This window comes from Eleutherodactylus coqui, chromosome 7 (assembly GCF_035609145.1).
Source record: "Eleutherodactylus coqui strain aEleCoq1 chromosome 7, aEleCoq1.hap1, whole genome shotgun sequence".
In the NCBI taxonomy this organism is placed as follows: Eukaryota; Metazoa; Chordata; class Amphibia; order Anura; family Eleutherodactylidae; genus Eleutherodactylus; species Eleutherodactylus coqui.
This window is the reverse complement of record NC_089843.1, coordinates 93,040,790-93,055,118: the sequence shown is the minus strand read 5'-3', so window position 1 is coordinate 93,055,118 and position 14,329 is coordinate 93,040,790. Positions and strand designations below refer to the sequence as shown.

Sequence of the window (14,329 nt, the reverse complement as noted above, 5' to 3'; positions counted from 1 at the left end):
ATGCAGTCACTGGTTTGGAAAATTGGGGAATCTCTAAGTTACACTTGCCATTTATCTATCCATCCACCTATTTAGAGCCATCCATAAACATAGTTGTAATGTAATTACCCCTTAGATGATGCATACCTAATTAAATATACTGCTCATCGACTTAAATACAAATACTAATCTCCCTTATTCACATTGAGATTCCAATAAATCATTCCATATACAAGGCTCCAATTGTGCAAAAAATTATGGTCTGTGTCGGTGCAACTACTGAATTTAACATACATTTAGTCGGTAAGTAGGCCTATAATACTGCTATCAGTCTAGGCTGCTGCTAAATAACTGCTCCCCAGAGACCTAACTGCTCACTCAGGTCATATGTGCTTAATTATCAATGATTAGACTTGATATAGTAAAGAATACAACACGGTCTTCTGATCTTTATCACTTATGACATATCCATAGAAGAGGGTTTTCCTATAACTCACATACACTTCAATAGGGACAGCCACGTACAAGGAGAAGGAGTCCAATCACAAGTGCCGGCACCAAGTCTTGATGCAAAGGGGCCTTCTTTGTCTTCTATCTGTCACATTTGGATAGCCCAATATATCATATGGGCTTCCATGTACCTCACAAGAAAAGTCAAGCAAAGTTGGCAGGATTCATTTGTCAAATCCAGCGAAATGCTGGACAGCAGAAAACGAATGGATCCCATTACAGTCAAATGGGGACCATTCGGTTCCATCATACGGCATGATGGTTGTGTTCAGACAGAGGTTGCCATTTTTCTATTCCCTGAATGGAACAGGGAAACAGAAATTCCTAGCGCTGATGCGAACGAGCACTAAATCCTAAATTTGAAAATGGGAAAATCATACAGATGTTTTTTTCTTTAGCTTGACTCTTAATGTAACATGATATCGCGGTGCTCTGTGCTATCAGGGTGGTTTATTTACACTTTGAAGTACTTTACAATGGGTTTTGTTGTGTTAAGATAACTTTCTGTGCCATGCTATCACAAACAAAGCAGAGTTTGTCCCATACCCATGTATTTTCTAGAAGTAGACAATCTGCTGATTGCAATCGTCTCCACAGGCTGTTGATAGCTATGCCCACTTTCATGTAGCTTGAGTGCAGACTAAAAATATATGCAACTCCCACTTCAAAGAGCTTTATCTCAGGAGGTATTGAAGATGAAGCTTTGATCTTGGTCTTGTTTTAAAGCCAAGAGTCTTGTGGGGTTCTGAATTGTTATAAAGTTTTAAAAAAAAATTTAAAAAAATGATTGGGGAGATCTCTATAATTTTTTTATTATTCCATGGATAGGGCTCTATGAGATCTTGTTTTTTGCGTGACTAGCTTTATTTTTTATGGATACCATTTTGGGGTACATACAGCAATTATTATCACTTTTATTGCTTTTTTGGGAGGCAAAATGAAAAAAAATAAGCATTTTGCCTCCGTTTTTTAGGTTTTTTGTTTTTTTCTTTAGCTTTTTGCCTGGCAAGATAAATAGTGTGTTCAATTTGTTGTATGAGTCTTTACAGATACGACGATACCAAATATGTGGGATTTAAATTTTTTTCTTTTTCTTTTTATACAAATAGGGGGAAAAGCAAAAAAGTTTTTTTTTACACTATTTGTATATATATATTTTGTTTTACACTAATTATGTCGGGGACTTGTACCATAACACCTATGACAGCTATGAAAAAGCATTGCAGGACTTCTGTCCTGCAATGCCTTATCGCTTCTAATAGCGATCATAGGCAATGGCAAAGCAGGACGCCTGTATCTGGCATCCTGTTGCCATGGCAACCCATCGGTCCTCCGTGATTACATCGCGGGAATCCGATGACGTCACAGAGGGAGCACGTTCCCTCTGTGAACCCTTTACATGCCACAATCTACATAGATCGCTCCAGGGAAGGGGTTAACAGCGGGGGGTCGCTGTCCCGATGCACCCCCACTGTTTCAGTGGGAGAGCGGCTATCGGTAACAGCCGTCTCCCGCTGCGGGATAGCGCAAGATCTCTTCTAATCTCGCACTATACATAGGACGTAAGTGTACACCCTGTTGCGTTAAGTAACTCGCAGCCAGGACGTACAATTATGCCCTGTAGCATTAAGTGGTTAATGTTATGACTGATTGGTGCATATTGAAACAAGGGGAAAGAGGAATCCATTTTAACACTTAAACATAAGTAGCAGTGCAAAACAGCAAGCATTTAGCTACGTTTATTCAGAGGGAAGAACGATACAATTTAGCCCTGGGCAGGGGTTCAGCTACATTGTTTCCTGTTTTTTACTAGTCTGCTATCTTGCTTATCACAGGAATAAGAGGAATAGTTATTGGCTATGTGGTCCAGATTTTAATCAGTTGGTAAATAAACGAGTGCTGTTAATTTGTGCAATCAGGGAGAAATAGCGCTTATTTATAGGAATGAATACCTAACATCACACGGTTGGTAAAGTAAATTAATTGCTTTAATTCCTGAAGGGCATGGCAGGCTTCCTCATATATACAATAAATACGGACAAATGGATGACTGACGCCAAAGAGGCATTTTCAGAAAATGAATTATCCTTCACAGAGTCATAAGCTAAGTGCTCTAAAACAACTACAATCAAACATTTAACTAAAATGTATAAAGATCACATTAGATCATGATGGGAGGCACAAATTAAAAAAAAAAAGGTTATTGGGTGGATTAGCTAATCCTGTCTAATATTTAGACAGAGATCAGCACACTCCAATTAGTTATTTGATAAAAGCAATGGTGCGCATGCTCAACAGCAGCTCCGTTCACTGCTCTGAGACAGAGGGAGATGGCCAAGCTCATAGATTTCCCTCTGTCTTACAGAAGGGGCAGTGGTCACACATGTGCACCCCCATTCCCTTGGAGGCTTCGGTGTGCACCAATCTCGGGATCCCAGCAGGTGGATCATCAGTGATCAGATATTTATCCCGTATCCTGTGAACAGGGCATACATATCTTTAAAGGGGCATTCCCATCTTGGGAATCCTATTTCAATGGGTTCGAAATCACAAAATGCATTCACTCATAAGAGGTTTACTTTCAAAATGCTCTGTCCTCGAGATATTGATTCTTTTGCCCTCTGGTTGATTACTGCTTGTTCCCAGGGAAACAGACCACCTCTTCTATGGAGAGAAATAGAGGAGGTCAGTGCTTGCACACTTCATTCATCTAAATTTGTTGGCCAGGATCTCAGGAGTGCATGCACACTAGCTTTCAGCCCGGCCATCAACTACCTCTGTGTTTTGCTATTTCTTTCCATAGAAGAACATAGAAGACATAGGAATCAAAATTTAACATGATCTGGAGGAGGGAATTGATGGGAAACTGATCAAATTTGCCAACGACACAAAGCTAGGAGGGAAAGCTAACACTAGAGAAGAGAGAGAGTATTCAAAAAGATCTAGAAAAGCTTGAACAGTGGGCAGCGTCTAACAGAATGGTATTTGACCAGGAGAAATGCAAAGTCCTACATCTGAGCAAGAAAAATAGAAAAAAGCACATACAAAAAGGGTGGAATTGGGCTAAGCAGCAGCACATGTGAAAAAGACTTGGGTATACTAATAGATCATAGACTGAACATGAGTCAACAATGTGATGCAGCAGCCAAAAAGGCAAACACAATTCTTGGATGTATTAAGAGAAGCATAGAGTCTAGATCACATGAGGTAATTATCCCCCTCTACTCTTCCTTAGTCAGACCTTATCTGGAATACTATGTCTAGTTCTAGGCACCCCACTTTAAAAAAGATATTGACAAACTAGAGAAAGTTCAGAGAAGAGTTACCAAGATGATGAGCGTTCTGCAAATCATGTCCTATGAGGAACAGTTAAAGGATCTGGGAATGTTTAGCTTGCAAAAAAGAAGGCTGAGAGGAGACTTAATAGCTGTCTACAAATATCTGAAGGGCTATCACAGTGCAGAGGGATCATCCCTATTCTCATTTGCACAAGGAAAGACTAGAAGCAATGGGATGAAACTGAAAGGGAGGAGACACAAATTAGATATTAGAAAAACATTTCTGACAGTGAGGGTGATCAATGAGTGGAACAGGTTGCCACGGGAGGTGGTGAGTTCTCCTTCAATGGAAGTGTTCAAACAAAGGCTGGACAAATATCTGTCTAGGATGATTTAGTGATCCTGTACTGAGCAGGGAGTTGGACCCGATGACCCTGGAGGTCCCTTCCAACTCTACCAGTCTAGGATTCTATGATATCTGCGATATTTGGGGAACTCAGCATTTTGAAATTAAAGCGGACTATAGAACGACTGACACATTCTCCTGCACATCCTTCAATGTGATGTACATGATACGATGTACAAGGTGCCTTGATGGAATCTATATTGGAGAAACCAAACAAAAACTATACTCTAGGATGAATCTGCAAACAAACAATAACAAAGAAGCCGGATAAATCTGTTATTAACCATTTCTCTGGACCAGATCACAGTTTAATGGATCTCAAAGTTTTCGTATTCAAAGCTCTTTTTAAAAAATGACCAAAAAAAATGTGAATTTAAACCAATGAGAACTTTCTAGACATTAACACATGGTCTTCACATAGCACAGGCTATATGCCTCATTATATGGGCACTTCACACCCATCAGCCTAGTTTGCGACATGCTCAATTATCACCTCTCCCCCTTTCGTCTTATACACAAAGCTTAGTCCTATAATTCTAGTTAATCATTATTTAAATGCTGTGCGTCACGTTGTGCTCCTGGGACCTGTAGTCCTATGGGTTTCCACACTGCTGCAGGCGTGGTTGATTTGGCTGATGGTGTGGATGTCTCCAACTAGCCATTCATCATGCGTCTATACATATAATATAAGTACCAGCCCCTCTTCTAGAGGGTGCTGGTCATTATCCATTCCTTATCTTCTTGCAGACTCCTGGTGGGTGCATGCATGTTGGCATGCTGTTCTGTTTTGGTGTAACCCCAGTTGTCCAACCTCAAAAGTTTGCATATACAATTTTTCTGGTTAGCCAACAAAAGTTTTTTATATTACAAGGATTTTTCTGGCTAACACAGTAACAACTATTTTTGCTCTATACAAAGATTCTCAATCTAAGTTTAGACCACCCTTTAGTTAGTAAATTTTGGTGCAATTAAGGCCATGCCCCGTTCTCACAAAGCCATGTTGTTTTTCCGGCACATCGAAAAAAGCGTCCAAAATTTGTGCCAGAAAACTGTTATATTTTGAATAGTTAGTCTACCCCACTTTACAGAGTGAAAGCAGTCAGCTCTGACCCCTGTATAGTGGTTGGCGCCAGCAATTGCAGGTGCAGTTCTCATTAATTTTAGCGCTTGCTAGGGTAAAAGCATCAATAGGCAAGAGATACACTTAAAGGGGTTGTCTCACGGCAAACCTCAAAATTTTACCTTACCCCATTCCCCCTGTCACCCCCCTGGCATAAAATAGCAAATTAAAGCGGTTTTTAAACCGCTTGCTACTTACCGATCCGACGAAATAAGGAGTTTGAAAAATCTTCTCCCTAAGATGGCCGCCGGTCCTTTCCCAGGGATGCACTGCGAAAATTAGACGGCAACCATGGAGACGAGGACGCCAGCAACGGAGCAGGTAAGTGAAAAACTTTTTATAACTTCTGTATGGCTCATAATTAATGCACGATGTACATTACAAAGTGCATTAATATGGCCATACAGAAGTGTATAACCCCACTTGCTGCCGCGAGACAACCCCTTTAATAGCCTAAATTATGAGCTGGATGAAAAAAGCAGCAGGTTGTTGCACACGCATTGCGCCTCAAACACTCTTCTTCCTACATTAGGACTTATTAAATTCTCATGACAAAAGGAAGATTCACTCCACTTTAGATATCCTTGCACAGTTTTGGGCTTACTATTAAAAACTATATAACTTCAAGGATAATTATGCCTCTTTGCCATTATGACTGTATGAATAAGGTTAGGACATAATTATCTAAATTACCAACCTAAGGAGGTTAGCGACTTGATTGGCTCTCCCTCTGGAAAATAGGAATTATTCTCCTCCATGACAAGCTAAACCTTGGGAAATGCTCGGGTTCTGATGGGAACAGCCCTAGATTCTACAAGTTCTCCCTATGCTTGGTAGCCCCACTACTGGGTACCTTTACCTCTATGGCTCAAGGCACTCAATTTCCTCCACAAGCCCATACCACCCACATGTGAGCTGTCCCTAAGCCTGGGGAGGATCCCCTGGTCTGCGGGAATTATAGACCGATCTCCCTCATCAATATACAACCCCAATTTCAAAAAAGCTAGGACGCTGTGAAAAATATAAATAAATGTAGAGAAAAAAAGAATGCAATGATTTGAAATCTTATATAACCATATTGTATTCATAAACGAACATGCCGTAGAACACATATCAGAAGTGAGGCATTTTTGCTTTTCTTTAAAAAAAAATTAACTCATTTAGAAATTGATGGCAGCGACACATCTCAAAAAGGTTGGGTAACAAAACAGCTGCAGAGTCAAATTTCTACTAAGTCACATGACTGCCTCTCTAACACGCTCCTTTTATATAGACAGCCTTTCTAAAGCAGCGATGGTCAGAAGTTCGTCAATGAGTAAAAAACTGCGTCTACAAATTGTGAAGCTATTGATTTATTAAATATATCACCATCTACAGTACATAATATCATCAGAAGAGTCAGTGAATCTGGAGAAGTTCATGTGCACAAGGGACAAGGCCGACGGGCAATATTGGATACTTAAGATCTACGAGCCCCCATGTGTCTCAATTTTTTGGAACTGGGGTTGTAGATGTATAGATGTTCAATTTTACTCTATTCCCGATTATTGTTCAGTGTAAATACATGCCCCGACTGAACGACAAATAAGAATTCTTTCGCTCCTTGTCCATCATTCAGATCCTACATACACAAAACTGAATGATGTATCGGCCCGTGTAAACAGGCCTCCATTCAGTGAACAATGCTTGTTTTTATATAAAAACACAGGAACGATTATCGCTGGGACAAGCTGTCGGACATCTTACAGGTCGTTCCATGTAAAAGGGCCCTTAGCGTACCTGTTGTAGAACTGCGCTACACAGAGATAGCCTGCAGGGGGCTTGAGAACAGGCATGTGGAGGTGCTGATGAGCAGGGACAGCTGTATAGAGGAGTTAAAACCCTTGGACAGATTAAGTTTGCCTGCTGAAACCCAAAGCAGAGCCACTGCTGGAACTACTCCCTGGAAGAGAAGCTAGGAGGAGACTGAAAGCCTGAGGTTCTGCTGACAGGTCTGACAGGGGAGGACGCCCCTAGACTGACATCTGGTTGGGTATGCTGATGGACAGTCCTGTGATGTGTAGTGGCGCTAGGTCACTGTGTTAGATAGGAGAGCATCCTATGACAGTTAGTAGCCAGAGCTATATGATTTTTTTTATTATTTTATGCATATGAGCACTGTGACTAAAAACAACAGTATGAAGCTTGTTACCTATTGTTATCCATTATTGCTACCATAATAAATGGACTTCCTAAGTTTACCACCAATTCTGGTCTGGATATGGGTCACTGATGCGCAGCCACCCCTTCGATGGAGGAAAGATGCCTAATCCTGCAAGATGACTAATCCCCTTCGTTTTTACACCTTATACACAGGTCGACTGTTGGGTGCATAAGCGCTGGACAGCCGTCCCACTGGCTACTGACTGACCATCGCTTCTGTGCTTTACACAGAAAGTGAATGGAGGCAGAGCGAGCCGGGATTGTTCCAGCTGTCCGCTTCCAATCTTTGTAAATGGGAGTCGCTCATTGAGTGGCTCCCATGTACACGGGCCGACAGTCTGTTGGCTAAAAACCGAGTGACACTGACTAGTGAGCAATTTCTCACTCATTGCCCTGTTGGTGGTTACGTGTACACGGGACGATTATCGCCCAAATTTGCGGTTTCCAGTGAAAATTCGGGCAATAATAGCCCCGTGCCAGGGTATCTTTATATTGTTTTATACTACTGATTTATGAAAGAAAAAGTTTAAAAGTTTACTTACTCCCTATGGATTCTCATGGGAGCTTGTTTTCGCCCCATCCATTCAAGTGGCTAAAAGAAGGGCATAAATGTGATAACCAGGATACTGATTGGTTACCTGCACTAAAGGCCTATTTACACTGAAAGATAATCACTAAAAAATTGCTCAAACGACAGTTTGAGTGACAGTTTTGAACGATCATCTTTGCATAACTCTAAGCAGCTAATTAGCTACTTAAGAGTTATGCAGGCAGAGCGGGATACCGCGGCGATAGCTCCGAGAACAAACCAGCTGTTTTGTATATGCAAACAGCTGCATTGTTCTCGGAGCTTTCAGCTGGTGTTCCGTTGAGAACTGCCTGCAGGATACGAGCTGAAAAAATACCATCAGCGTGCGGCGCTGATAAGAGTCATCAGTGATTTCTAGCTTGCTAGAAATCACCGATGAACGAATAGTGCACGAACAGTGCACGATGGCCGCGCGTTTAGGCGCAACGGTTATCGATCAAAAGATGGCTTTTGAGCGAATTGTGAGTGATAATCGTTGTGTCTAAATGGGTCTTCGGGCCATACCGGGAGAGTGGAAATTTTGCCTTTATGAACAGACTGCATTACAGCGCCACCTACAACCCAATAATAATGCTGATATTGAGGTAAAGCATTCCGCAGTATGCTTTCGGCTTACCATTTAATCTCCAGTTGCTTTGCTTTTGAATTCCTTCAGCCTGATTTACACAAATGTATTTGTGCAGCATTTTGCGTGTGCAAAACCTGCACATGCAGCACAACCTATTGAACCAAATTTCAATGGGTTCATTCACGTAAGAGTACTTGGAGCGTGCATTTTCTTTTCGCAAAACAATACGCAGCACGCCCCACTTTCCTACGCATTTGTGCACAGAAAAAAAACAAAAAACACACATGTTGAACTAACTTAATTGCCCGTTTCAATGAACGCAACAGATATACAATAAAATACGCACATGCAAATTTGTAACATGCATTGCGCAGATACACGGCACAAATGTGCACACATCTGTGTGACACTGCCTTAGAGCTCATCCACACGGGCGTATGCAATTTTGGTAATTAAAAAAAAAACAACATTTTTACTGAGCACATATAGGCAACCAATGGCATCCCATGATCTGATTGCAGAAGTGCCGATGGGGTGAAGGAGGGTGTCTTCTCCCTCTCCAAAGCCTCTAACTCCAACTCCACCAAAACGGGACTCTGACTCCAACTCCAAAGCCCCGGTACCAGCAGTGAAGAGGAAATTTCAAGAAACCTCAGCCACATGCTGTGGAAATAGTCTGTAATGCAAACTGACCTGAGTGCGGACTTTAAATCCACACAGCAAGCCAATGTATGCTGAAGATCTTCAATGCAGATCCTTTGAATTAGAGTGTGAAATCCGGGTCACAATTCACAGCTGACTTTCCACTGCGGAACACTCGCTACATGGGGACATAAACCAAGCACTCATGCACATTGCATGTCTGTGGCGCAGGTTCCACACCAACATCCATGTCTGTATCCGTATTATTTTACCATCCCATCTACACTGCAGTCATAGATTTTTTTTACAGAAACTTTGGAAATTTGTGATATGGAAAATAGAAAAAACTATTGATGTGCTCTTTTTTTATCACCCCCACTGAATGGCGCTAATGTGTGCTGAACCATGTCACGTTCAAATAAAAACCAGTGGCTGAAAACCGCAGTAACCAGATTTCGGTTGCAGATTCTCACTAAAATCTGATGTAGATTTTATATCATACTTCCCTATTCACTCTGGATACAGAAACGCGTTGGTTCAGCAAAAGTAGCAGCAGAGAACATACGAAGTTTAGCTAGAACTTTGGGTGGGGAAGAACGATACAATTCAGCCACAAGCGGTAACGAATATGGGTGTCAAGGTTCAGATCCGGTATTTTGTACTTAACCTTTCCGCCATCTTTCCTACGACAGCCTGAGAGGGATACATAGGTACACACTCCTGGTGAATACGGAAAGTACACTCCTAGCGTGTCCTCCATTGGGGTGATAAGTGTCAGTGTACGTTTTTTTCCCCTGATCTGCTCCACTTTTCCATGCAGGGTATCCAGTAAATAAGCATAGAATTTTTTGTTTCTTTCTTCTTTTTTTTTTTACACAGATGCCAATGTGCAATAAATGCTACTACATACCGGAACATGTCAGCGCCCTCCATACATATGTATGCCACAGAGGGCTGGGATGCAGTGTGAGCAGTGCCTTATACACAGTAATGCATGAGCCGTCCACACTGTGCAGCTGCAGCCAGCACACATGAACTACACACTGCAGTCATACAATACCTCCTTCTTCTTCTGTCCTCCCCCCGTCTGCAGGCACAGGATCAGGATGAGCAGATGCTGGAGAGCTGCTCTCATGCTGTACGCCATGACTGTGGAGCTCTGCTTCCCCATCAGCACCTGCTCTGTTATCAGCTGCTCTCACTGGCTGCGCAGTCAGCCAATCACCGCCCGGGGAGGACGCAGAGCAGCACGGGAAATGTAGTTTCCTCTGCTCACACTGGACTACAGCGTGAGGGACCTGCGTTCCTCGGTGACAGCGGTGAGGTGTCTGTCGTCCTCAGTCTTCCCTCTTTCTGACAATACTGCTTGTTTATCGGACTACTATATATAGATATACTATGTTCACATATTGTGCAGTATATATACACTATATAGAATGTGTATATGTATATATATATACACACACACACACACATATATATATATATATATATACACACACACACATATATATATATATACACACACACACATATATATATATATATATACACACATATATATATATATATATACACACACACACACATATATATATATATATACACACACACATATATATATACACACACACACACACACATATATATATATATATATATATATACACACACATATATATATATATATATATATATATTCAGCATAAATTGACAATGTAATGTGTATAAACTATGCATACTGTATTTTATATACACCAGCTGATGTACCCGTCTTCGCCTGAGGTAATTTGATACAGGTGTTTATATGGTGGTTGCAAAGAAAAGTTTATGAATTCGTGGTTACTTCAGAGGAACTGATGAATAAAATATGTCCACCATTTTGCATAGTTCTTACGTTACCAAGGAAACACCACGTGGAGGTGACCAAGCGCTGTTTAACTCATAAAGGTGAGGTAGATTCTCCTCAGTATATACACAGAGGTAAGCTGGATTCTCCGCAGTATATACACCTAGAGGTGAGGTAGATTCTCCTCAGTATATACACAGAGGTAAGCTGGATTCTCCGCAGTATATACACCTAGAGGTGAGGTAGATTCTCCTCAGTATATACACCTAGAGGTGAGCTGGATTTTCCGCAGTATATACACATAGAGGAGAGGTAGATTCTCCTCAGTATATACACAGAGAGGTGAGGTAGATTGTCCTCAGTACATACACAGAGGTGAGATAGATATTCAAGTTGCGACCCCTTTACTTTCCCTATTTACATAAGGGTCATTCCGTGTCAGTTCAACCAACGCTCCCGGTCGACCATCTCAGATTTCAATGAAACTTTGCATAAAGATAGACCCTGACCCTAAACTAAGATAGCCAGAATATTAGGCTTCAAAGTGCTTTGGTTCACGAGCTACAGGTCTTAATCTAGGGGGTTGTCATGTGATTACAGCGCGCAACCTGAAAAAAGTGGCGATTTCAATCCAATAACTAGTTATTTATTACACAAATGCTAGCTTTCGATAATCTTAGTATCCAATATGGATAGATGCTAAATAAGCCCAGTGATCACTGTAATATACCACAATCATTATGCAGCACTCAATGATATTCTGACCATCTTAGGCCAAAGCTTGTGGCTCACCTGAACTCGCCATGCAATTTTTGATCACATACGTTTCTTGAGCACAAAAAGTTGTCTCATTCCAAAAATAATTTACCTTCTCATGATTTCTAAACTAATTATACATCCATGCAAAACTTACACTTATTTTATTATTTGACCTCCGCGAGTGCATAGGACTTTCACAGACATTGATATTTTCCCATCTAGAAGGTCTGGGAACAAAATGAAAAACATCGAATCTTGTAGAGCAAAAAATTCTCTTCCAAATAGAACAAAAATGAAAAAAAAAAAAATGGAGTACATTCCGATTTTCGCCTTTGAAAAAGGGAAAAATTTGCAAAAAAGTGTTTTTTGCCATTTTTGACTCCTTGTATCTTAAGAGCTATGCATCCTTTTGGGTCCATAATGTGAATAATGAGAAACATTTCTATGGAGTACACATTGATAAATTCAGAGCTGAGTTGGATTGCATTGATTATGAGTTATTACTGCTTAAAATATGAGTTTTATTTTGCGCGATAGAATTTTTTAGCTATTTTGACATGCAATGGTGGCAGAATGATGATAAGAGTGGCAGTCTGAGTAGCTTAGCTGGATTCAGCACCAAAAGTTCTCCTAGTGTGTGAAGTTTCATTGCTCTAGAGTCATTAGAACTGGCTTGGCAATGGATTGAAATCGCCACTTTTTTCAGGTTGCGCGCTGTAATCACATGACAACCCCCTAAATTAAGACCTGTAGCTCGTGAACCAAAGCACTTTGAAGCCTAATATTCTGGCTATCTTAGTTTAGGGTCAGGGTCTACCTTTGTGCAAAGTTTCATTGAAATCTGAGATGGTCGACCGGGAGCGTTGGTTGAACTGACACGGAATGACCCATAACCAATTTCCAAGACTCGCATTTTGTTCGTGAATTATCGTGGTTGGACGATGAATTTCTCAAAAAGGCCTGCTTAGTACGCCTCCACGACCTGAAGGTTGTGTGTGTACAAAAAACATAATTTCCCTAGGCGTTATGGCTTCTGTGAAAAGAATTATGTTGTGTATCACGGTTTTCCGTGGATTTTCGCACTTCAAATTGAATAATCAAGTTGCGACCCCTGTACTTTTCCTGATAAGGACCTAAAGAGTGCTCTTGGCATACTTCAAGTTTGTACAACACTGAGAAGTTAGAGAATTAGTGGCAGGTCAGTACACACAGGCTAGTGGAAATCTAAAGTGTTACACCCAGAGTTGCAGGAAATCTATGAAACTTGGATCAAAGTCTCTCCATATGCAGGATGTTGATAATTAACCCCTTAGTGACCAAGCCTGTTTGCGCCTTACTGACCAGACCAAATTTTGGAAATCTGATATTTGTCACTTTAAGGCCTTAGTCAGACGGGCGTTTTTTCGCGCGATTTGCGGATCGCATGACGGATGCGCATCCGCAAATCGCGTGACCGGTGCCCGAAAATCGCCCGAAAATCTGCTCCTAGCCGTGTTTCATTGGAAACGGGCTGGAGCTGTCCAGCGCATTGCATTCAATGGAGCCGGCAATTAAGCCGACTCCATTGAAAGCAATGCGCTGCGGGCGAGTGTGGGATGAATTGTTGGGAAGGGCTTAAATATATAAGCCCTTCCCTGCAATTCATCCAGAAAAGTGTTAAAATAAAAAATATATACATACTCACCTGCTCCCGACAGCCGGAGTTCCGCGCAGCCGGCCTGCAGTGGGTGTGAAGGGGGTGTGAGTCAGACCTGCCCCCTGATTGGCTCAGCGCTGAGCCAATCAGGGGGCAGGTCTGACTCACACCCCCTTCACACCCACTGCAGGCCGGCCGCGCGGAACTCCGGCTGCCGGGAGCAGATGAGTATATATATATATATTTTATTTTAACACTTTTCTGGATGAATTGCAGGGAAGGGCTTATATATTTAAGCCCTTCCCGACAATTCATCCCGCGCACGCCGGCAGCCCATTGCTTTCAATGGAGGCGGCTGTATTGCCGGCTCCATTGAATTCAATGGGCAAACATCGTTCTTCTCTGCCACAGCTGTTACAGCTGTGGCAGAGAAGAATGATTTGTCTTCTATATGTTCTCAATGGGGTTGGCGCTGCTACCGCCGGCCCCATTGAGCGCATATAGAGAAGAGAACAGGAATCGCAGATCGCAGATAGGTGCGATCTGCGATTTCTGTTCTATAATTTATCAGACGAGCGCATAAAAAGCGCTCATGTGTCCGATACCATTGCAAAGCAATGGTTTTAAAAAATCGCCGGACGCATGCGCATGCGCAAATCGCGCAAAAAAACGCCCGTCTGACTAAGGCCTAACACTGAATAACACCGTAAAGGTTTTGCATATCCAAGTGATTCTGACATTGTTTTTTTGCCACATATTGTACTTCACTTAGGCGGAAAAAATAGACCAAT

At 41.7% G+C, this 14,329-nt stretch overlaps 1 protein-coding gene across 1 annotated transcript in view; it reads right to left on the bottom strand.

The window, feature by feature from the left end:
- Positions 1–10,454, bottom strand: part of TUSC3 (tumor suppressor candidate 3) — a 232,139-nt gene extending 221,685 nt beyond the window's left edge. The window contains exon 1 of the mRNA XM_066574657.1: positions 10,355–10,454. Coding sequence (XP_066430754.1) covers positions 10,355–10,441 — 87 coding nt within the window. The 5' untranslated portion in view covers positions 10,442–10,454. The remainder of the gene's footprint in view (positions 1–10,354) is intronic.
- Positions 10,455–14,329: the final 3,875 nt, after the last annotated feature.